Genomic DNA, 24,655 nt, shown 5'->3' on the forward strand with positions numbered 1-24,655 from the left:
AAAACCATATCCGTTCAAATTGATAGAAATTGTGTCGAATTTAAAAGAAATTATTAAAAATACACCCAGAGTCACGTAATGCAATTTCACACGTTTTTTTTTATGACCGTTTAGAAAGTGACAGAATACGTACCAGTCGCCTAAAATCTAAATCGTATCTTTTCAATATTTCAGAGGTTCACTTAATATAAGCAAACATTTAGTAATCAAAATATAAAGCAAGTGAGAACTGAGTAATATACAAAAAAATTAACAGAATCCATCTTGTTTTGTGCATGTTATGCAGCATTTTAGAGAATCAGGTACAACTAATGTAAGTTTTTTATCAATTTAATAGCTGATAATGTAATTATGCAGCTTTACACTGAATTTGTTTTTCTAAAAGAAGGTTATTGTAAAATATTCATAGCACATATAAATTTACAATTATTGTAAAGATTACATTGATATTATTATGAAAATTAAGTTTCTTAAGTCGTACCATCATTCTCATATTATATCGGTATGATATAAGAAACACACGCTTATATATCCATGCGCTCTCATTTCTCTTTTTAGACTACGTGATATAATTAATATTATTCTTTATTTTACACGATCAAAGCTCGAGCTTCTTGGCAAGAGGACCGTTGTCAAGTCACGCTAAATTTTTAAATATTTAAATCTTAACCAAAAATAATTTAAGTGGCACGCATTTTTGGTAACTATATCCCCTACATTTGCAACTGCTTTCCTGTGTGAGAAGTTTATTTGCGAAAAAAATGAAGAAAACAAATCTTTCAGACTCCAGAAATACGACTGATTGATTCGCAAAATTGATCGAAAAATATTTCCGGCAAAACTAAAATCGCACGCGGGAAGATTGAGTTTTCAACGATGTTTTTGCAGGACGTTCGAGGAATATTCGCTGAAACATCGCGGAAGAGTTAAAAAAAATAGTGCGCTATCGTCGATTTTTCCGCATTTGTCTCGTCGAGTGGTCGGGGCACCTCGTGTTGCTCAAAGGCCGAAAAATCGGCCGGTACCGCCGACGTGACGCGACGCGACGCGACGACGGCGCCGCGCCGTTTACGCGTGTTTTAAAATCAATGGGTGGTAAACGAGGACGCGATCGGCAAACAATACGCCGTAGTACGGAATATTGCGGCGCTGCAATAACCGGCTGGTATAGCTTTGCCTTTACCTCGGCGAGCACACCGCCGAAATACGGCCGGGTAAATATTTGGGGGAAATGCTTCTTCATCCCCCGCACCGCGTGTATAAAATCTGGGAAAGGGCACAAAAGAACGGCCAGCCGATACGCGTTTGTATTGTGTTATCTTATCAAATTACCAGCGCGGGATAATTGGGGATTTTGTTTGTTTCGATATTAAAATGCGGTAACTTTTGAAGTGCTAATCGAGTTTATATTGCGCGCGCATGTGCGCGCATGGAATATTTCGTTTTCATTTTGCACGCCGGTGTGCCTTCGAATGAGATGGGGAAATGGGGAAAAAAAACCCTCTGAAATTTAATAATAATAATAATATACGCGTGTTGTACACGTACATGGGCACCGTGAAAAATCCCGCTATACTCGTTTTAACGAACACGCCGTAGAAGATTTTTACAAAACCGATTGAGATTGAAATAATTACGTAAATCATTAGGCACGGGGGAAGGGAGGAGAAAGGAAATGAAACGGTAATTACGAGGGAACACAAGAGTACCTCTCGTTATGTTATTCCAAGGGCTAACGCATATTCGCGATGCTCGTACGCCGAACGGCAGCGTGCACACACAATATTGTGCACCCGGGGGGAGGGAAGCGGGGGAAAGGGAGCGGGGTGAGAGGAGGAGACCGCACGGCGATCTCGGTTCATTATCGCGACTGCTCGCAGGGCGAACTTAGACCGCGAGTTCCGTAATTGCTCCCAGCGAAGTGTTACATCCGCGTGCGCGCGCGAAACAAGCCGAATTGAGTAAGGCGTTCGTGACCGGCGAAAGTTTGCATTAACGTTATTACGCCCCCGTGTACTCGTGTAAACAAGATTCTGTCGAGTGGTGGGGGGTGGTGCGCGTTTTCAAAAGGTGCTCTTTCACAAGATTAGAAACCGCCACGGTTAGTTCGGGAACACTCGCCGCCGTGAAAAGTAAAATTGCACACGCGTAATATTGCAGGAGGATGTTTTCGATTTGCTGAACTAACTCGGCGAAAACCGGATGGAGAAATAAATACTGATAAAACGGGCTATTACGGTAAAAAAAAAAAAGAAAAATACGCCGTTGTGTTATAATTTTATTAACTGCTCGTAAAAAAAGAAATTTAGACTTAAAATATATAGAGAATATTAGATTTATTATATTCGCGTTAATAACGTTCCAGATATTATCTAACAATCATTTTGCTATTAACGCCAAGGGTTATTCGGATGTATTTCAATTATACATTGCGTATGACACATTCGAATGGGAAATTGAGTCTTTTTTTTATCTAACTCAACTTTGTAAGATTTACCTATGCATATGTGCAGTATTTCACATTTTGCATGTTTTCCCCGTTTCCCGTTTTGCAAAACTAAATGGTATATAAATATCATGTAGGTTGAAAACTGATTTCGCACAAGGAGAAAGATTAATTAACATAATTAACATGGATATAGAGCGCGGTTCGTATTTTACAAATTAAAAACTGAGAAGAATTAATATGTCTAAAAATTGTAATCTGTAACTTGTCTGCCATAAACTCAACTTAGTGTTAATAAAATATGTGACAAGCTTGAAATAAATTTCCTCAACGAAAAGTCGAGCGATTGTTATTCGATATTGGACATTTTCTGATATTAACTTAAAATCCACTTAAGTAAAATCTATTTTTCAAAATTAAATAAAGAATTCAGCTCTTATCTCTGTTTAGTAAAATGGTTCTGTAAAATTTAACTCGCCAAAAAGCCCCACATTTTTAACCGTAAATAATTTGGAAGCTAAAATTTTATTACATTAACACTAAAATATTTTTACACATTTTTCCCTGCTTAAGAGATTGAGGTCAACAATAAAGTTAAAATCTAGGTTTATGGCGATAAGAAAACTGAAACGGTCAAATCGAATACCTTCCCTGTATGTGTACGTAAAAGTACAAATGCATATATCTCGAGTGCAGACGCAAGAGTTTTCTTTCATATTAAAATCACAAAAGTAAAAGAAGAAAACAAATTTAAAATTCATAGGTTAGCCATTTCCCTCTCTTTATCTTTATATTCTCTCAGTATCTTCTCTATCTACGTTTATCTTTCTCTGTATTTTCATTTCTTTCTCTCTCTCTTTTACTCTCGCTTGCGCTTTCCTCCATTTTCTCCTTTACTTCCGAGAATCAAATCCAGTGCCGGCCTTCCTAATTCCAATGCAAAATAATGCAAGGGAACACGCGTGCAGCTAAAACGGACAGAGTCTTTGGACCCGCCTTACATGCCCGCGGGGTCGCGCTCGCCGTGCAACGCATGTGAAATGCGGCCCTGACGCCGCCGGTTCGCGGTAAAGGAAGGCAGATACGTAGATATGTATACAAGTAGGTAAGACACACTCACCGAGCGGCGACGGCTCGTTCCGCGTGTCTACCCGTCATCCTCGAAGAATCCTGGGCCGGTCGTGCAGCACGCGTGGGAAGACTCACGGCAGCGAGCAGATCACTCCATGCCAGGTACCCCGACGGCGGCACACCAACCTGAACGCAGCAAGAGGAGCGTTTCTCTCGAGCGAGTCTCGTTCGAGCGGGACGAGACGGGACGAGACGAGAGACGAGACGAGATCCCGCACGCGAAATTCCGAGCGCGTCACGTCGCCGTCGTCCTTCCGAGCGGTCGGAAGTTAAACGCGGATCGCGCGCCAAGTTCAGGGAATTCGGATCCGAACTCGCTCGCCCCGCCCTCGCGCGTGCAACTTTGTCCCCCCCTCGTCCTTTTTTCGCCTCCTCGCGCGAATTACCGATCGCCGATCGTATCTCGTGATCCGGATCGAATGACCGTCCGTCAAATAAGCTCAATTCACCGGGCGATTAAGGAAGACTAAAGAAATTACACTTTGATCGACTTACTTGCTTTCGATTACGCTTTATAAAAAAGATCGAGTCGATTAAAGCCAAGTCCCCGGGTGAACCCTGATTTACCGAGTTCGTTACGAGTGCGAAGGTAGGCGTACGCAATTACGTTCCCCTCCATTGGTGCTCGGACGCGACCATAATTGCACGCACGCGTTCGTTAATCTTTACCGGCTCGGAGTAATTAATAATTAATCATTCGAGTTTGTGGGCGTAATTAGCTGGGAATTTAATCGACGTTATACGGATAAACCGATTCGTTGCGTCGGGAGACGTCAAAGTAACAAAGTCAAACAGCGCGAACATTAAATATTGTAGATGTATCCTCGGAAAAATATCAAAATGGATATCATTAAACGCGACGATCGACCGGCGTAACATAAAATATTTATCGCTGCGATCCGATAAAAAAAGAAAAAGCTTCATCGGCACTCCGTAACTTTTCGCGCCCGTTAAATTCAATAAAGGGTATTTGATGTTCTTTCCGATCGTTACAGCAAATAATTACGTCGTGTGGCTTTGAAGGTAAAATCTTCGTCGACAGAGCGCAGTCGGTGAAGGTATTCTTTGATATTTACAACGATAAATCAAGAGATTAAACTGACAATGTATCAGAAATAACTGTCCTTTCCGGCAAATAATATTTTCTGATAAATGTCCCCGTCGCGGATCAGAGTTCAATTTACGATGTTAAAATTATTTGAACGTTAATTAGAATATGATTGGAATTATATGTCTCTCATAATTCTGATAATCGGAATTCGATTTCCAAGTGTCAGGCGTCAATGAACTTGCTTTATGCGAGCGCAGGAAAATAAAGAAAACTGTTAGGACATTTCAAGATTTGTCGCGATGAGTTTTCAAAATGGCACAAGCGAATCACCTGAAATGACGTCGGTCGTAAATCGAGGGTCCCCTGGGTCCAGCGGATGATTTCGTCGCCCGATCGGAAATAACGTCGTACACGGTGTACACGAACGGCGACACGCAAGGCGAGCGAGAAAGGAAAGGAGACGGCGTGCTCTTTCCTTGAACTCTCGGATGCGAATTCCGCACGCGGCTGGCACTGATCGCGAGATCCGGGAGAGGATCGCGTTCGATTCGGACGCGAACGACGAGACGTGCGGTATGTGTATACGTATGTACCGGCAAACACGACGCGACAGCGGGGGTGACAGACGGACGGACGGACGCGCGGCAACCTTCAGGGCGGTGCGCGTTTTTGAAACGACTATAACGGCAAGCGTGCGCGCGCGCGCGTACAGTTACGCACCGCTCTTTTACTCCTCTCGATCTGCGACGTGAAAATACGAGGACGAGACGACGGTAGGACGCGCGTCCTACCGGGAGATGCACACTATCCCGTCCCACGCGACCTGTCACCGCGAGCCAAGTGCGCACCCGGACCGCGGGGACGCGGCGAGGTATGCGTCCGCCTCCTTCGCGCGCGTGCGTATGTCGCAGCCGGCCCTCGTCGAAGGACTTACCGGTGCGACGACGGCGTGATAAACCTGGAGCGACTTCGACGAGAGAACGTGAACGCGTGTACGATGCTCCAAGCCCCGCTCGGGCGACCGACCGACCGAACGAACGACCGACCAACCCGACCGACCGTACCCGTGAAAGGCGACTGCAACTTCACTCCGAACGCTGCACTATCGCGGGAGTAGGGGGGAGGGGAGTTTCGCTGGCGCTCGCCAATGGCGCGGCTACCACCTCCCTTCCGCCCGCTCCCCCTCCACCCAGCTATCGCGCCGGGCGAGCAGCTCGTCGAGAATTCGCCGGCAGGGACCGCAGTAACCTCACGCCGACCTCGCGAGAGGGCGCCACCGCACGGACGCGTGCAAGTTTTTGGCTAGCATCGTCGAGGTACCGAAGCTGCGAATGTTCCTGTACTTGTAAATTCTCAAACATACGACCGTCTGCCATCAACTAAAAATTAATCAAATTATAATGAAACTGATAAACATACAATCAGTAATCGAACATAAATTAAGTTTTATACCTCTCTATACATATATATCTCGAGTTATAATCTTTAAACAAAATTCGTTTCACCATTTGCTAGATATCTATATAATCAGTTTTAATAAAATAATTTTGCGTAAATATTTTATTTATACAAATATATAAATATAATTACTATCCGACTTGCGATTAATTCGATTACGCTCGAAGTCTCGAAACACAAGTACGTAATCATAAGTACAGCGATATTTGTATATCGATATCAATATTCAGCGGTATCTATTATGGGCGAACAAGTAGATTCAAAACTTATTTATAAAACTTATTTATAAATATATAAACATTCTACAGGAAAATCGTCTACTTAGACTTATCTTTTTATTTTGAAATAAGTATATAAATGGCAACAATAAGCATGCAATTTTTTATCTTTCAATGAAATCTAAGGCTTAATTCATTTTTTTATAATATATGAAATATGTAATTATATTTATAGAAATAAAAATTTATAGTTTATAATTTTTCTCGTCTTCCTAAAGAATAAAATATAAATCTCTTTCTAATCAAAAACTTTCTAATTAGCATACAAAGTTTAATAAAATTTATCTTTATTATGAAAAAGAACGTTTTACATATGGTGCAAAACTGTGTAGGTACAATAAAAATTATGCTAAATCATAGAAATAACGAAATGACAAACTTTAAAATAAAAGAGAAAGAGTTTAGAGTAGAAATAAAAATTTGCACGTTATTATAGAAGTGCAACTACCCCGAATCGTTTCTATATCTATTTCAAATTACTTTACAAGAAACGAAGTCAGTCTTCGCTATCATTAAGATTGCAAAATACAGAAAATTTAAATTAATAATGAAACTGAACTTACTGAACATTTCACAATCCGATTTCTGAGATAAAAAGTTTGTTTAATTTCAGAAACTCACAAAACTGAATATTCAATATATATGTTACAAGAGTTTTCTGTATTGTGAATAAAAACTTTATGTACAATCGAGTCACATAGTTAAACTTTCAAACTCTAGAATCGTTGGTATCATCAGAACTCGTTAAGAGGAGTCATCATTCTGATTCTGACAGGAGGAAAGCGCAAGAAACTTGTAAACTGATAAATTAAATTTGTAACAAGAGATAATTTATAATATCTAATAAATCAAAAAAAAAACTATCAATTTTTAAGAATTTAGCCAAGTTATTTAAATCGGAAAGTATATCGGAAGTAAAAATGTCTGCCATTTTTTCTCTTCTCTTTTTGATAAATCCAAAGATTAGAAAATCTTTACTGTTTATTATATTCTATATATTAGAATTTCATTACCATAAACGTATGTGTAATAAATGTAAAGTGTAATAAAATTCGAAATGATGAACTGAAGCCATATTGTACAACATTATGATACGTTATTTGAGAGCAAAAGAATTAAATCTGCCTTCAGTGCCACATGACACAATTCAAAGGCAAAAATGAGAAAAAAAAATTAACGATGGCGGTTTAAAGTCACTGAACTTCGTTCACAATCGTAAATAATTTAACATAGTAATTAAAGGCTTTCACACATCTGATGTTTCCGTAATGTTCAAAAATTGCAAACTGTACCAAAGACTGCCATCATCTCGAGCCATGCTACAACGCATCGCTCGCAACACACAAAAAATCCTTTCTCTCTCCCTGTCTTGTCCGTTTGTCAATTGTCAATGAACATTTGTCTTCTTTAACTCTCATTTTTTTATCTATATTAAATTATATCTCAATATACTGTTTTTTTATTTATATATCTATATATATATATATATATATATATCTATATATATATCACGCCAGTCGCCATCGATTTAGTAACCTAGGTACACTTTGTTAACAAGCACTGGACCAACTCTTTCCTCCGCCCACGAATCTTGAAATGTTCAATGTCAATTAATATCGCTAAATTATGCTGGCTTCTGCGAACCCTTCTTGCCAATAAGAGATTTATGGATATGTGGAATAACACCTGCAATTGTACAATAACATACATATAAATTTCTTTTTCGTACACTTGTTGACATAACTCAAACAAAAAGAAAATACCATTCGTGATACATTATTTATAAAAAGTCTCTCTGAATGTACTGCTACATACAAAATATACCACGATAAAAATATTGATAATTTTTTAAAATATATACTGTTTAGAACGGATAAATATTAAAAACTAGTTATATAAATCGCATTACAAAAAAATTATGAGACAAAACATACCTCCTCCTGCAATAGTGGCCTTGATAAGACTATCTAATTCTTCATCACCACGTATTGCGAGCTGCAAATGTCTAGGTGTAATACGTTTGACTTTCAGATCTTTCGATGCGTTTCCCGCCAACTCCAGTACCTGAGAAAAAAAAGAAAATACAATTGTTTAATATATTATTTCGAACAAAAAAATACACTGATAATGATTTCACAATAACACAAGCAACGGAAATAATAAATAAAAAAGTAATCAAAATGAATTTTATGATACATGATAATTTTAATTTTAATATAATGTCGATATTAAATATTTAATTATTTAATATTTAATAAATTTGAAATGTAATCAACTCTAAAATAAAAACGGAAAAGAACCACGTTTTCAGAGACTACTATGACATATTTATAACGTCGATTTTATGACGGTTTTATTATCCACATATATTTTATTCTCTCTTTCTAGCTTAGTCTCCATTAATCTATTCGATACTCGCATACTCTTTTTCTGTCTTCCTTTTCTTGGATTACATTGGCGCAAACATAATATTCAATGTTAATATCTTATCATTTAACTAATCATATTACAGGCAAGTACACTAGTGTATAAGAAAATTCCAATTTAATTAAATTTATATTAAATTATATCGTTTCTAAATATGATGATTCTTTGATTCAAAACTGTAATTCATGATTTATGCAAACGCATAAAGTATTAACGATGAAAACAATATTGCGATTTGAATACATTATTTCCCTAAATTAACTTCGATCCCATGTTTACAAGTGACCTCGTTTATTTCATCGTTATCATTTGTAATATTTAATGTTCGTTTTCTCCACGCATTTCTATCTTCTTTTGTTAATATCTCAAGTTATTCCTATCTATGTCAATATACTTTTTCGTTTTAATTCTGACAATTGTCAAATTTTGTTGTACATTGTATGAAACTTTCGGTCTTGCGAATATTACTCAGAACTTAATGGAGTCTCAGTTTCGGTCTCGATTACAATATCAGTTACAATCTCTCGCATATTCTCTCTCTCTCTCTCACACACACACACACACACACACACACACACACACACACACACACACACACACACACACACACACACACACATATTCACACACACATACATATGTTCACTTACCTCGGCCGTAAGGTATTCCAAAATGGCCGCGCTGTATACCGCCGCAGTAGCGCCTACTCGACCATGACTCGTGGTTCTGTTTTTCAAATGCCTGTGAATTCTGCCTACCGGGAACTGCAATGAATCGGTCGCATTAGCCCGTGCTTATCCACGCTATCCGAAACGCGATTTAATGAGGGTGACGAGGGTGCTGCTGGCAGCCTCGCGCAGCTCGACACCCGGTATACGTTCCCTACGCGTTGAAAGACTGACGTCACTGTTACGCGCAGAAATGTATGTAATACGTGTGTAGTGATATAAAAAGCTCGGTCCCGCGCGTTGGACTTTAGGTTCAGAGCAAAAAGGGAACGACTGCTCGACGACTACGTAGTTATGGTAAAATCTAGTAAACATCATTACTGGCGTTTCCCAGACGTTGTCAATAATTCATGAAATACATGTGGCTTCGGACAAACGACACCGAATTGTCGATAACTCGTACTAAGTCGTACCGCAAATTTTCATTTTGCTGCTTGTTATTATTATCGGAGACGATATCCCCCGAGTGTTGAGAAACGAGGAAAGGAAATATTTAAGAAATTCAAACTTGAATTTGTACTTTTAGAAGTTTATTTTTTAATTCGCACTTTGTATTTATAGACTTGTATTTATACCGAAATATTGGTAAACATTATTACCAAATTTTGCAAGAATAAGGAAAAGGATATAGCTTTATTAAGACATGAAAAAAATATGTTCATGAAGAGTACACGTTTTCTCTGTAAAATATAAAACTAGTGAAATAGCAGAATACGTAAATCTATCGTTTATAGGTGTCAGACAAACGATAAGTCTGATAGAAACAAATAAATATGTAAAAAACATTAAATAAAACATTCTGGATAAAAAGTATTCAAAGTAAAAATAACTGGAAAATTAAATTTATGTGAATCTCATTAATTTCGTATGTCGTCTGTAGTTTTGAATTTGCTGCGTCTCGTTTGCAGATTTGCGCCAGAGATAGAGATAGAGTACGAGCAATTTGCGATATAAACCATATTTAGAAATGCGTTGGAGTTAATAATAATAATAATTTCAAGTGGTCCCTAAAGCAGATAATCGTTCTCTCGTCACGTATTGAGAAATACCCTATATATACTTAACAAACAAAGATGGATAAAACTACGTAAATAACCAGTGTCGATCTGAACGTAGCGCGCTCATAACGCCAGCAATATTCTCGATGGATTCGCTGCGTTTCAGGAGCGGTTTATACCAAGAGTACGCAAGGAATCCACGAAATTAATTTTTTTTAATTAACATTAATAAAGAAATAATCAAAGTAACAAATAACTTCCGAAATATTCAAAAATAGTACATTACAAACACGGCAGCCTCTCGGAATTACATATAATTTCTCATCCTGCTAAAAATTTATCTCATTTGAGGATCATGTATTTTAAAATTTACGACACAGATAAAATTGCCATCAGCCATAAGAACGAGCGAGTGACGATAGAATTTTATGCGATGACAGTCGGTAACATACACCTTATTTTACATATTTTATTTTGACACGAGAAATCAACATCTGAGAAAGTGAGACTTAAATATAAATATATAATCTATCGCGTGCCGATAACCGCAAGTAATTTTTTTTCGAAATTTCTCCTTGCGCCCGGTGCGATCCGCTACTGAGGACGTCTAGTGACTTCTGCCGGAACTTGAACGTCGATAATGGCCGAACGTTTTCCGGACGGGGTCGGGTTCGCGTCTACTATCCGTCCGCGCGACATCCGGCCGTCATTGACGGTCACGGCGTCGGTAGTCTGTCTCTCTCTCTCTCTCGGCTCTCCCGAGGCTGAATATCGAGCGATAAGCTGTGACGGGCACGGATTTCCGCGGTACGTTCTGCAACGCGAGCCCAGGACGAACCGTCCGCGTCCTCGTCGAAAGTCCGCGTCCGTCCGCTCTCGGAGAAAATGTCGCATTCCGCCCCGTCATTTCGGTATCCCGCGTCGTTCCGCCGGGAACGTTATTCTTTCCTTCTCCGCTAAGGAGAAAGATAGAGAGAGAGGGAGAGAGGAAAATTCCCGCTCTTCTCTCGGCTCTTGGTTCGCGGAATCCGCGCGAATATCGGACCTCATCCCGTTCTCACGCTACGAATATCGAGCGGGTTACGATTTGGCTCGTTCCTTCTCTCCGTGTCTCTCTCACTCTCTCTCTCTCTCCTCTCCCTCTCTTTCTCTCTCTGTCTCGCTCTGCCATCGCCTCTCCAGCTTTTGGCACGAAGTTTCATCATCCGACGCCCCGAGACGCGAAGGTTTGAGAACCTTATTCTAGAGCCTCTCTTTATCCGTTGCTCTAAAAGTCTCACTCGAAAATTCTCTCCCACGCCGATCGCGTAAGTGCGACTGGCTCCTCTCTCTCCTCCTTCCTCACCCTCCGAAGCGCGGTCGATATTGTTGCACAACAATTTTGTCACCGTTGATACCCGGGCTTACGATCGACGCGTCGAAAAACACGCCGCGTTTCCGGAGCTAGGAGAAGACGGGTGCGCACTTGTAACAACGAAAATTTGCGTGGCGTCACGTCAAGGCTGTCAGAGAGGGGAAAAAAAAAATTCAAACCGCACCCTCGACGGATTTAAAGAATCAGATGGTCCACCAGTCGTCGACCAAACGCGCCGCGAGATTCGACGGGAATCGCGACAAATAATCCGGGAATGTATCGATCGCAAGACTTGTTGAACACTAGTTTTAATTTTTGCGCGATCTGTGCGCACTTGGGAGTAACGCACGGCAGAAGGTGCAATTGATTCGATGTTGCTGGCGAGAGAAGCGTCGTCCTGGAGACCGGCGGTGTAATCTCTTTCCCTTTCCGGAATGCGCGACGTACGAGAGAGAAAGAGAGAGAGAGAGAAAGAGAGAAGGGAGGGAAGAGTAATCTTATTTGCCGAGTGTTATTGGCGATGAAATTATCGGAGCCCGCTACCTCGTTCCGTTCGCGATCCTTGTAAACAAAGGAGGCTCGATCGTATCCGACGTTAGAGAACGCGGATATGGATTTCGCTCGTCGGCACGACGCATGTCAACGTCTTGATGCTCACATTTAAGAATCCTAATCGCGATAACGAAAACTGTAAACGCGACACGTCGATAACGTATCGAAAATAAACTTTTTTTAATAAATAGCGATAAGCGACGCCGGCTTTTAACTCGCGTACTTCCTCTGTATTTCACGAATTTTCTTCCTCTCGACGAGAGGACGTCCGTGTCACTTTGCCACGACACTCGAAGCACCTTGACTCAAGTTAAACGGAATATCAAGAACGAGAGCAGTTCTAAGCTCGAAATTAAAAAATTTATTTCAATTTTGGTAGAACACCGTTTAAATATCGAATTGTTTCACGGCGTGGACGATTTTACGGTAACAGCAAACCGACCCGAATACAGTTTATTTAAATTCCAACAAGCGGAGATCAGTTTCCATTAATTAAAAAAAAACCGAGTATTTTCTCGGTAAATACGTTTATTTCCGTCTCGTGTTACGCAACGTCGGTTTTGTACTCGACGGAATTTTGTTACGCGAATAGTCAATTTGCATTAGCGAAAATTGCAGCATTCCACGCGCGATCGTAGGCGGACGAAATTTCCTCCGATATAATCTCCCTCCAAAATAACTCCTCGCCGTGCCGCTCTGCGTCGAGAGTCGATTCAACGAACGATACCGAGGAGATATCCGTCGCGGGATTCGACGAACAAAACGACGAAATAGCGATTCGAACTTGCAATTCTCGCGCGCGGTTCGACCGGCGATCTCATTCGGACGCCGAGATGCGGAACGCAACGGGAATTAAATCGCCGAGTAACCGCGACGCCGACAGCGACGAATGTAAATAAGCGGCGAAAACGAGCCGGGCGCCGAGGATCCGTGCCGATGACAATCGCACGGGGGACGGGAAACAAGAAACGGCGGCGAACGGAAACGACGCCTTCGCGGCTGCCCGCGTCGTCGGTCGGGCGTGCTCGCCCGGCAGGGCAGACACGAGGAGCCGGGTTGGCGCGATCGCCGCGGTGATTCGCGGCAAAAATTGATTCTCGATTTACAGCTGGTCACCGGGGTCGCCGCGGGTCCGAACAATCGCGCCGAAACGCTTCCCCGGGGGAGCGGGAAGAGGGCGGGCGACCCTCCGCTCTGCCCCGCCCGGTCTCGCTCGCCGCGTTTGAAAACCGCGGAAGCGGACCGTACGCGCGACGCGACGCGATTCGAAAACCGAACCGTTCCCCATGGCGGTTTCTCGAAGGTTCGGTACGGCGTGGATAGAGCGAGAAACGTGGCACCGCGACGCGTACGTACGACGTGCCAACGAGAGCCGCTACGGCCGGCCGCGGTGGCCGGGCTTTTCGCGCCAACCATGATGATTTAACCTGCAAGGCGCCGCGGGGGAGAGAGAGAGAAAGAAAGAGAGAGAGCGCGAGCGGAGGACGAGGTCCGGGGCGACGTGCCGCCGGGAACACACGCGTGCTGGCGTTCACCAATCGATCCTCGCCGACGTACGACTGTGCTGTGTACGAGCTTGCATGCTCGACGACTCACCTGCAGGCCGGCCCTTGCCGAACGCGAGACCGCCTTCGCCTTTGCCTTGCCAGAGTCCTTGCCCGCCTTACCGCCAGCCTGTTCGGACACGAAAATCACGGTTAATTCACGAGATCCAGCCGCGAAACTTCGCCAGCGGACGGCGGGGGGTCCGCGGCGCGCGGGGGCGCCGGCGGCGGCCGCGGATGGCCGCCGTGCGCGTCAAAAACTCGCGGATACTCACCATTGCGCGACGTAGATATTCGGCACTTCGCACAGCACGAGAGACTTACGAGCAGCCACGAACGACGCCGTCTAAACGCGACGAGCCCGCCAAATGCGCTTGGCGCTGCGGGCGCGTCCCGCGGTCGTGCCACGTGACCGCGCGCCGGCCAATGGGGCCGCAGCAGCCGGCGAGCGCCGCGCCGCCTGCCGGTCCACTCGCCAACCTATCGGTCGAGCGATAAACGGCTGTGCCGTGTGCCCGTGCTGCGTCGCGCACCGCGCGTATGCGCCAACGACTCTCTCTCGTCGTCGCCTGCACTACGCACGTCGTACGTTCCGTCGACGAGCCGACACGACGGATGGGCACACCGCGTATGAATAAAAATGAAGCCAACTGACGCGAGAGAACAACGGCGCGTTTGCCTATCGTCGTTCTTCCGCGCGTATCTCGCGGTAGAAAAAATACCCAATAAATACCCCAGTCATATACTTAACGATGACCATCTACCATCTTATGAAATATTACAATGATAAGTTGTGTAACGAATATCACTGCGTCTTGCCATATGGTATACGTTATAATTTACCTGTCGATTTTTCCCGTTCTCAGCGGTACGTTTTTTTTTCTCTCGCTTTTTACGCGACAGAGTACAAAACAATTCGGTTTTTTCCACATATGCAGAAAAAATTAAATGCATATGTTTCATATATGTTTCATGTATTACTGCGTGAATTATAAACACAGATGTGTATCAGATAGAATTACATCATAAATAATTTGTTCATCGCACGACCAATAGTATCGCATAACATTGTGTTATTAACAACAACAATCGTTCAATCGTTCGCGTATATGTTCGTAAAACGATATTAGTGAAGTGTTATCGATAATAAGATTATTATGTAATAACGTACACTAATATAGAATCAATTCTCGTTAATTGAAAACACGCATTTCAACGTTTCGAGAGGATTAATGAGGATGTGGATGTGAAATAATAGTCTGCTATAAAATGTTTTGTAATACGTTCAATTAAATTCGAATGAATATACATCCAGTAACAATAGGAAGAGAGAAAATGATGTATTTACAACCTCGAGAGTTGCGTGGAAGGATATATGATATTGATATATATCGTAGGGCGCCAAAAAGAAACTCGAACATTGTTATTTCTCTTTATTGTTGGAAAAAGGCAGTGATTTCATACAAAAGAGTCGCATATAGAAAATTGTGCGCTACGGGGTTATACTTTGAAATTATGCTACGACGGGCGCGATCGAATCGGTCATAAAATATCCTAAACCTTCTGTCGTAATACAACAATATCCTTTCTCGGAAGAATTTTCATAATAATATTCCATTCTATAAAAAATAATTTAGAACGGTTCGCGGATTTGCGGGCGGCGGAACGATCGCAAAATGGCGAGCGGGGAAGTAAATACCCATTCCCGTGTGACGCTATTCAAATATTTCGAATCTGCGCGTTCGTCGATAAAATCTACCCTGTCTGCGTTTATTTTTAGCTTCGCGATTGTACGGGCGCGTTTTCAGACGAAACTCCGGGCGAGTAATTTCCACCATATTATTTATTTATTCGCGCGTAATCGAAATACAGTTTCGTTTATACGAATTCAAATCAAGTCCAATTGATGCCGAAGCGTTTCTCTGGTATTCCTGCAGTTCCCTTCCGGGTGGATGAATTTTTCGGATCTACATGCGTTGCGTTCGACCTTCGATGCTTAAATTCAAATTAATTGCATCATGCGATTCCAAGTATCGAGAGCGAAGGTGTTCGATTACGCCGAGATTCAAATTCTTTCTTTCTCTCGTCGGGCCGCGGATCCGCAGATCCCGAGCACCGACGACGACGACGACGACAGGCGGGGGCGACGCCTGTATTATTGAGGCGTCGAGGGCTCGATTCGTCGTCGGTTGTCGGTTGTCGGCTGGGCTGGCTGGCCGGCGCGCGTATATCGGCAGAAACGACGATACTTCTCTCTCACGTCCGTATCGACTCGTCGACGCGCGGCGCGTCAGCGCTTGCGTGCAGGCGCCCGTGCGCTCACGTTGGCGGGGATTTTTCCCGCCATTTTTACCCAGCCGTCGCACTCTGCCCTACCCTACCTCTGCGCGTCACCTGCGCCCTTCACACCCTCCGTCCCGACGGCCTTTCCCGAACCCCCCTATTGTGCTCGCCTCGCGTCCCACCGTCCCGCCGTCTCGCTCTCGCGCACGCCGCATCGCTCGCGCTTGTTGTTGTCCAACTCCGAGGAGGAGGAGATCGCCCGCCGCGGATCCTATCTAATATTGCTCCTGGTTTGCCTCCGCCAGCTCGTCACACTTGTCCTCTATGTCGTCCTGAAATCATCGTTGTTACCGTTAACGTAGTTTATACGGTTTAACGAATTTACGCGGACGCGTCCGATTGCGTCTTGCCGGATTTGGAATTTGATCTTTGACCACTTCTTTCTATTCTTGATATTATCATTTACGATTGTATCAAAAGATGATCTGTTTACAAATACAAAGAGTTTATGTCCTAGCCACAGAATTCTTAGAAGTCTGTCTAAAGAATTCTTTTGCACTTGCATATGGCAAGATATTTTCTCCATTTCTTTCCCCGCGAGAAGAATTTTCTTCGCATTGTTCGTTATATAAATACCAATGTTTTTGAAAAAGACTAATTGTGCAACTAAATATAAGTTGCATTACCATAAAAATTATTAGCACGCAGAGTAAAAAATTGCTGGCGTACTCTCGTGTCATAAGTCTACTGCTATTTTAAGTACCAGACTGAATAATTATCTTACTGCATAATTAATCGTCTTCTACCGCTTATTTTTTTACACACGTACATTTAGCCACAATTCTAAATAAAATAAATCGCAAAAAAGTTCTTATTTTACAAATTCCAAATCGTATTCAAGAGGTTTTAACGTGTACATTTAAATATTACATAATATAATGATTGTGATACTTATATTAAAATATTAACAAAAAGAATTTGAAGAACGCATACGTTCACGTCTACAAAACTAATCTAAATTTTTGCTTCGAAATAAAAGAAAATTAAAACGTCTGCAGGATTTTAATATTGTTTTACATTTTCTTAAAAAAAAAAAACAAAAAAAAACTCGAGATGCGCAACAAAAGAAAAGAGATACCTCGTCGAGCTGCAGACACTTCCCCCACTCGAGCAGCGTGATCTTGTGATCGTCGTTGCTGTCGCAGGAGTCGAGGAAGGGCGCGATGCAATGCTCGAGAGCCATCAAGGGCGCCCTGATCGGGAATAGCTCGTGCCTCGACACCGTTCGATCGTGCGGGTGGCCGTCCAGGTCGCACCATTTCCAGATGGCTGCGTTCGCCCAGCGCAAAGTGTGATTGGTCTCAGCCTCGCGTTGCATCTTCAGATAATGCGACGGCAGTTCCTGACGGTCTGCCAGATCGCGCATTATGTTGAACAGCCAGTCGCGCATTCGCCTGGGAAAGTCAGCCATGTCCTCCTCCTTACACATCTGCCCGTTTCCAAAAATTGCGTTAATATAAATGTATCACGTGAAGGAAGAGAACTTTTTGAAAATATTGTGTTTTGGTGTTTGATTATTTATTAAATAATTTTGTCACTTTAATGTCCTAATTGGAAATTGTTAAGAGATAGATAGATCAGTTAATAAACGGTAAAATGTTGCTTTAATGTATGAAAATTGTATACGGTGTTGCGTCACGTTTGTGGGATATGGAACGATACTTACAGGCATCTGTCGGCATTCGCCGTAGTACTCGATGTGGATATGTTTATAGTCGGGGCCTCTGCACCTGGCGTCACCGGTGTCACAGAAGCAACGTGCCTGGTAGACCTCGCAATCGCTGCCAAAGGTCTCATTGTAGTTGGTGCAGACCTTGCGACGCGGATCGACCTCCTGGTTACAGAGCTCCACGCAAACGCACTCAGCCGTGCCCTCCTCCGTGCTCTGAAATCGCAAAAAGTCAATTTCTCTTTCTTTACTCTTAAAGGAAGTCAAAGTTCTTGATTTCAAAACGCACTAAAACGTCTGGCACTTCTTTTGCAAGCTTAATAATTAAAATAATAAATATGAGCAAAATACAAAGCCCAATGAACAAGTAAACATTGAAATATATGGATCTTGATACAGACAATTAAAAATTTGAATATCAGAAAGCTGCTTATCCATTTTTGTGTGCATTAATAAATTTACGTGAAATATCGTTGCTAATCGCCTTCTACACGTATACACGTGTGTACGTGTATGCGTGTGTATGCGGCAGTATAGAAGCAATTATCTTTGACTCGCGATAAAAGAGAGCTTTCTCGTCGACGAACCTTGCAAACGCGACCAGCGCCGCAATGTTTGTCCATGCACGGGTCCGCCTGGAGCAAACGCTGCTGCTTCGATCCAGCCTCGTTTCTGCCATTTTCAAGAGTGACCTCAGCCTCCTCCGCCGTCGCCGCCTCCTCGGCTATTTCGTCAGCCTCCAGCATGTTCATGATCTCATCTTGCACGGGTGCCTCCGTCGTGGTCGTACGACGCCGATATTTCCGTTTACGCTGGAAATCGATTCGCATAAATTTCGATTAATACTCGCTCTCTCTCTCTCTCTCTCTCTCTCTTCTTTATAATATTTCAAGCGGCAGGAAATGAGATAATAGAACAATAAAGAAAGTCTTTGGTACTTCTCGCGTTTGTTATTTCTTTTCCGAAAGATAGACAAGACTGACAATTTTTCCATTACACTGCGCGAAACAAAACGAATTTAAAAATTCGTATCTCTTTTTCTATAATTTTACATTTATATTTAATTTTATATATTGCGATATTATATATTACACTACAAATAATATTTTATATAACTTACACACAATGTGTAATTGCAAAATACGTAAAAAAAAAGACTTAGGAAGAAACCGTAAGATAAAAGTTTAAATGTCATACTTTAATTTAGATTTCTCTTGTTCCAATAATTTTAATAAAATGGGGAAAATTACGTAACGATGTGTGTCACTGAAAGACAATAATACCTGGGCGGACACGTCCACTATCAGGACCGCCAGAAGCAGCGCGACCAACAGCAGTTGCAGCTTCGTCGACATTGCGATCTCTGCAACAAATCGATATGATGAGTACAATGTGGGACGCGTCTCTCTTAAAATAATCAATCTAGAGCAGAATGGTCTCAATCTTAACGATGTTTGATAGCATCTAGAGAGCAGTTATTATACCAGAGACACGTTCTCGTTACTGACAATTTACGAGCCCCGTAAACTGCGACCCGTTCATTGGAGGATACATCATATCCTAGCAAGTCGCTCACGGCGAAGTTTCACTCATGTAATGATCAAATTAGGAATACTACCGTTTGAGAAGGAGGACTTGATATAAACTATTTTCCATCGCGCTTTCCTCCGAGAAATAAGGACTTTGGAAACTTGGAACTACCAATCGCGAGAGCGTTATTTGCCGATTTGATTTCCGTCCCTTGGGGAAAAAAAAGTTGCCGAGGAAAAATTTCTGTAGCTCGCGGCGTGCGGAAAAGTCGAGATTTTTCTCGGAACAGGTCCAAGTCTCTGTCTCTCTCTCTCCTTCTCTTGGTGCGCCGAAAGGGGTTAATATCCCCGAGCTAAATCGGGTGCGTGCGAGCTGGGCCTGACCGTGTAAATAAATCAGCCATCATTTCTCGCGTAATGTTTTATTGCCGCACGCGCGCGTTTCCAGTGACGGCGTGAAAGACGAATCACACATTTCCCCTCACTCGTACCATTAAAAAATAAAAGATCGACGACGTAATGCGCACACGCACGCACGCACGCACGCACGCACGCACCGATCGACGAACGAGCGCGGGTCAACGCGAGATAAATCTCGTGGGACCTTAATAGGAGCAACGAAGCGATAACCCAGATACTTGAAAATCAAGTCGCTTTGGATACATCCGGACGAATCGCGGGCACGCGATTTTAACACTTGTTTCGCTACAACGCCTGTCACCTCTCCTTTCCCTCTTGTTCGCGGATGATACAATCGGTCTACGCCTCGGCGACTTCGTTGCTGCGCTTTAATAACGACGAAGGACGGCGTGCACGTTACATAGCGTCAGCGATCGGTTGTCGCCTTCGTCAGCGGTGAAATTTGAACGGCGATGAAATTTGTGCGGAGCTCGCCTTACAGATTAGACGATTGTGTAATCGTCGTAGATCCGACCCGGACTACTTTTAGGCTAAATATTAACGTTTAGAATACACACGTGTTACGTTATTAATTATAAAAGACTTTTAAAACTAGATTAATTAGAATATGCCAGCTTGCAAGCTGGATTTCAAATATTGTGCTGTTTGGATTCTAAACATTAGTCTTGAGTTGTATCTTATTCAAATATACAATTAAGCTGTTGTTCAAAGAATAGAAAAGAGCGAGAATAGACTCGGATGACGTGTATCAAGCTCGCGGTCTACACATGTCGCAGCATAAATGTCTCCGCGATAGGTGTCTAATAAAATACGAACGTTTCCTGTTAAACACATTACTCGGTTTGCCCGTCGGGTGTTCCATCCGATTGCGCGCGTTTACGATTCGAGATGTCCGCAGTTCGTTAAGTCGACTCGGCTCATGAATTTGTAGGCGGCAACGCGCGCTGTTGTTTCGTTCTCAGTTCACACAAGGGAATCATGTGGTGCGAATTATCAGAACCAGACAAATCGATTCGTACACATGTGCGTCGCGTGAACGCATCTATTTTTCATTAAACTGCGGTTCCATTTATATCAATTTTTTAAAATAAATTTTAGCAAGAGAGAAAAAATATTAATATACAGTGAAAAAGATATACAATAGAAGCATTCTCCGATTTAAATAACACCTTTGTATACCAATGCATTTATTAAACCATAAGAATTTTATTAAACACGAATTTAAATTTTAAAAGAATAATACGTTGTCCCTGTTGCCAAATCGGCCATTGAGTCAGTTGTATCGGTCGCAGCGTAAATACATTTGTGGAAACCAACTAATCTTATCGAGCATTCGCGACTCCGCAAAAAAATTGCGTAACGTTTCGTTTCGGCCGCCATAAATACGTAATCGCATGGCCGGACTGAACAGGGGAGAAGGAGGGTAAGGGTTTCCGTGTAGCGGGTTAAGGTCTCGAGTCATTTCCATATGGAGAACATGCCGTCGGTCATCTCTTGGTGTCGATGCGCGTCCGCGGTGCGTCGCGCGGTTCTCCGGAAACCCCGCTGGTTCTCTTCAGCGCGGCGTAGGAATCGCGATACACGGCCCCTTTTTTTATCGCGCGATCACGTCGAAATGTGGGCGAAACGCCTCTGCAAGTGAACGAACGGAACGAAAATGTAGCTCCGAATAAAAAAGTCGCATCTGTCAATTATTTATTAACTTCGCACGCAATAATGGATTTCGCAACATCGCTGCTTTTGTTACATGCCTATGTTCGTTCATATTTATGTTTAAATATGCTACGCAAATGAATATCTAACAGTACGCAAAAAGAGGTAATATAAGTAATATAGGTACGATTAATTTTTATTATTTATTCCAAAGCGCGGTGAAAAGCAAACTGCAAGCGCAAATAACCGAATGGAGAATAATGAATTTTGTCAATTAAAATTAATATGGACAAATATGAGAATGCTTTTGGTTTTATTTCCTGAAAGAAAAAGCAAACATGTATGCGTTATATAAAATAAACATTCGCGTTTTTATTGATAAAAAACTTTGCGAAATATGAGTAAATGTTTGGTACAGAATGTTTTACTGATATAAAATACAAAATAAAGAGAGAAAGAAGAGAGAGAATCATGTTTATAAAAATGTTATTTTCGTTTTGTCTGTCTAAGTTGGTCATTATACCCATAAAACGTCTTATCCTCGCAAAATAGAAAACATCAGGAATGCTTCTTCCCTATCCATCTTATGTGCCAACTCCGCCAACGCGGAATTAAAAGTTAACTAGTTTGCTGACGAGATACTCTCGAGCTGAATGCGTTGATTCTATTCATCTTGTTCAATTTGCCCTCCGACGAGCGGAAGTTTATGCGCGACTTGATATTATTACGAATAATAAAATGTATAGAACGCGTATGTATAACCCTTAATAGAAAATTGCTTGTATAAATCCCTTTCCGTAAAATAATTCCAGAAAAACAGGCTTGTAAGAAATTGTAGCAAGAATTACGTTGTACATAATATGATGCTGTATATAACTTGATCAAAGATTCAAAGCACACACAGAGAGAAAGAGAGAGAGAGAGAGAGAGAGAGAGAGAGAGAGAGAGAGAAAGAGAGAGAGAGAAACGATTTGATCTATAACAGCTATTTTTATCATTTATTTTTACTTTTTTACTGTTGCTCCAAAGAGCGATACGTACGGGTGTTTTTTTTCGGAGGATTAAATAATAAAAAATAATACATAATTGCGTAACGTTTGTATAAATTTATTGTAACGTTTGCTTATCGATTTTAGTCTTGAACTCCCGGGATATCATGTGGCATAACATCGCGATATGGGAAAAGGCCGAACGAATGGTCTTGCTGGAAATAGCAAGTACAGAGCATCATTTCTATTTTAAGTTTCGTCAAGAAAATTGTGGTCTTACTTTTTTTATATGCTTGTCAGGTTTTATTTCATTTTATTCATAACTTCGTGACGTTTAATAATCGGTCTCGTAAACTTTAAATGTCAATCAAAGGAAATTTTTAATTGATTGCAAGGTGTAATGATAATACAATTTTTTTCTTAATTCGCGTAGCGATAGTCGTTTCAATAGACAAAGGATGTTGGATTTCCGTCCCAGAAAGGACATGATTTCCGAGAAATACGTGACAAGAGATAAGTGTTGGTTGTAAGTACGCCTACTGATATAAAACGTTCATCGTATACAGTTCTGAAAGTGACTCACGTTAACGCTGTATGTGAACATTAATTGAGATTAAAGTTGAGACACTTTTATCGCACGGTAATTTCTTTCGGAGTACCTTCATCACTTTTGTCCCCTTCAATTCATTTTACTCGAGCTGTGAAGATACCTCCAATCTGACAATAAAAATTGACTGATACAATCTTTGAAAAATGGAAACTAGTGTTACCTGGGAAGTTAAAGGAATTTCGTTAAAATGAGAGAACCACTAGAACCATCCATGAAAAGATTCACCCCTCCCCTTCCCGTTGAAAAGATTCTTTCACATGATTGAATTATGACTACTACCTAAGCTGCAGTCTATTTATTTCCCTGCGCGTCAAAGTAGTTATTTTTTGCGATCCAAACGACTACAGTTCAGATACCTGCTTGTTTTATAATATCCTCCGATGTTATCCTTCAATTAACAAATATCTAAAAATAATTTTGTACAAAATAAAAAGATAATTTACGTGTATAAATTAGAGATGTCGAGAAATTTATTATTAATATTAATATTAAAATATAATAGGTTTGATAGTTTATTTTATTAAATTATCTAATTAGTAAAATTAATCATTATAAAGCACAATGTAGAAAATTGCGTTTCAAAATATTTTGTATGGTTAATCAATCTCATGTTTTACTAATAGATTAGTCTTCTGTATTAAAAATAATTAAATACTACTACTGATACTAATATAGAACGAGAACGATTTATATAAATGATTTGGCAAAAAGTGATTGAAATGCAAAAATTACAAGACGATATTACCTCGCGTTGACTTTCCACACTTGTGCCGTTCACTCCGTTCTCTTCCTCGGCAAGAAAGATCAAGAAAAGAACTGCTCTCTCCAAATCAGTCGCTGGACCGGCACCGACTGCGTACGCGAAGCACATCGCGACGCGGTGCCGCGCCGCATCGAGCGGCCGGAGAGGAGAGATGATCTCATCTCCAGTGTTTTTCTCTCTTCTTGCATCCCCATCTGAACTTTCTGTCGCACGCGTATGCGTACGCCGTGACATTCTTACTTACGCAATGCACACGACCGATTGTCTCGATGATATCTTGGACAATTCTCATTCGTCTCGACGAATTTCAACATTGACACCCTCGAAGAATTGCTTTTGCTCGCAGTTAGAAATTCGGGACAAAACAATCTAATAAAGGGTGGTATCAGTCCGACAAGCAAATTAACAATCGAATCATTAACATTCTTATAACTTGTTCTAATTACGCTTAAATTGCGAATAAAAATTTGCATAAATCGTATTATGGTAAATTAAAATATGAAATTTTTAATTAAAATGTAAAAAAATAGGATAATCATCATATTTTTAATTGCGACTCCAATATGTCAATCACAAAGAAAAATAAGAAAAAATAAAAAATCTATCATCTTTACTTCTATCTTCGCTCGCATTCAAAAAATTGTTTTATAGAAAATTAAAAATTCTACACGTTTTGATTACATTCACGTTACCCTCGTCGTATAAAATTTTA

The 24,655-nt window shown here is 41.5% G+C and overlaps 3 protein-coding genes across 3 annotated transcripts in view; all 3 read right to left on the minus strand.

The window, feature by feature from the left end:
• LOC105838345 (cadherin-87A) overlaps positions 1-5,726 on the minus strand; it is a 191,554-nt gene extending 185,828 nt beyond the window's left edge. The window contains exon 1 of the mRNA XM_036291624.1: positions 3,567-5,726. Coding sequence (XP_036147517.1) covers positions 3,567-3,604 — 38 coding nt within the window. The 5' untranslated portion in view covers positions 3,605-5,726. The remainder of the gene's footprint in view (positions 1-3,566) is intronic.
• Positions 5,727-6,173: 447 nt separating this feature from the next.
• Positions 6,174-14,807, minus strand: LOC105838344 (histone H2A.V). Its single transcript, XM_036291623.1, has 5 exons — positions 14,243-14,807; positions 14,020-14,097; positions 9,442-9,555; positions 8,299-8,428; positions 6,174-8,050 (listed from the first exon to the last, which is right to left on the minus strand). Exons 1-5 carry the CDS (start codon positions 14,243-14,245, stop codon positions 7,989-7,991), a joined length of 387 nt encoding a protein of 128 aa, XP_036147516.1. The 5' UTR covers positions 14,246-14,807; the 3' UTR covers positions 6,174-7,988.
• A 578-nt stretch (positions 14,808-15,385) lies between these two features.
• LOC105836378 (SPARC) lies at positions 15,386-24,083 on the minus strand. Its single transcript, XM_012680367.3, has 6 exons — positions 23,926-24,083; positions 19,263-19,342; positions 18,567-18,791; positions 17,977-18,195; positions 17,389-17,739; positions 15,386-16,582 (listed from the first exon to the last, which is right to left on the minus strand). The coding sequence occupies exons 2-6, from the start codon at positions 19,332-19,334 to the stop codon at positions 16,526-16,528; spliced, it is 924 nt and encodes a 307-aa protein (XP_012535821.2). The 5' UTR covers positions 19,335-19,342; positions 23,926-24,083; the 3' UTR covers positions 15,386-16,525.
• Positions 24,084-24,655: the final 572 nt, after the last annotated feature.

Source organism: Monomorium pharaonis, chromosome 9 (genome assembly GCF_013373865.1).
Source record: "Monomorium pharaonis isolate MP-MQ-018 chromosome 9, ASM1337386v2, whole genome shotgun sequence".
Lineage (NCBI taxonomy): Eukaryota > Metazoa > Arthropoda > Insecta > Hymenoptera > Formicidae > Monomorium > Monomorium pharaonis.

Excerpts from the sequence above, each read along its gene's own strand:
- LOC105838344 (XM_036291623.1), bottom strand. Across the intron at positions 8,429-9,441 it reads TGGAATACCTTACGGCCGAG|GTACTGGAGTTGGCGGGAAA; the intron begins GTAAGTGAACAT and ends TTTTTTTCTCAG. Across the intron at positions 8,051-8,298 it reads GGCCACTATTGCAGGAGGAG|GTGTTATTCCACATATCCAT; the intron begins GTATGTTTTGTC and ends GTACAATTGCAG.
- LOC105836378 (XM_012680367.3), bottom strand. The coding sequence starts at position 19,334 with ATGTCGACGAAGCTGCAACTGCTGTTGGTCGCGCTGCTTCTGGCGGTC. Across the intron at positions 17,740-17,976 it reads GCGAATGCCGACAGATGCCT|ATGTGTAAGGAGGAGGACAT; the intron begins GTAAGTATCGTT and ends GGAAACGGGCAG. Across the intron at positions 16,583-17,388 it reads AGTGTCTGCAGCTCGACGAG|GACGACATAGAGGACAAGTG; the intron begins GTATCTCTTTTC and ends CGATGATTTCAG.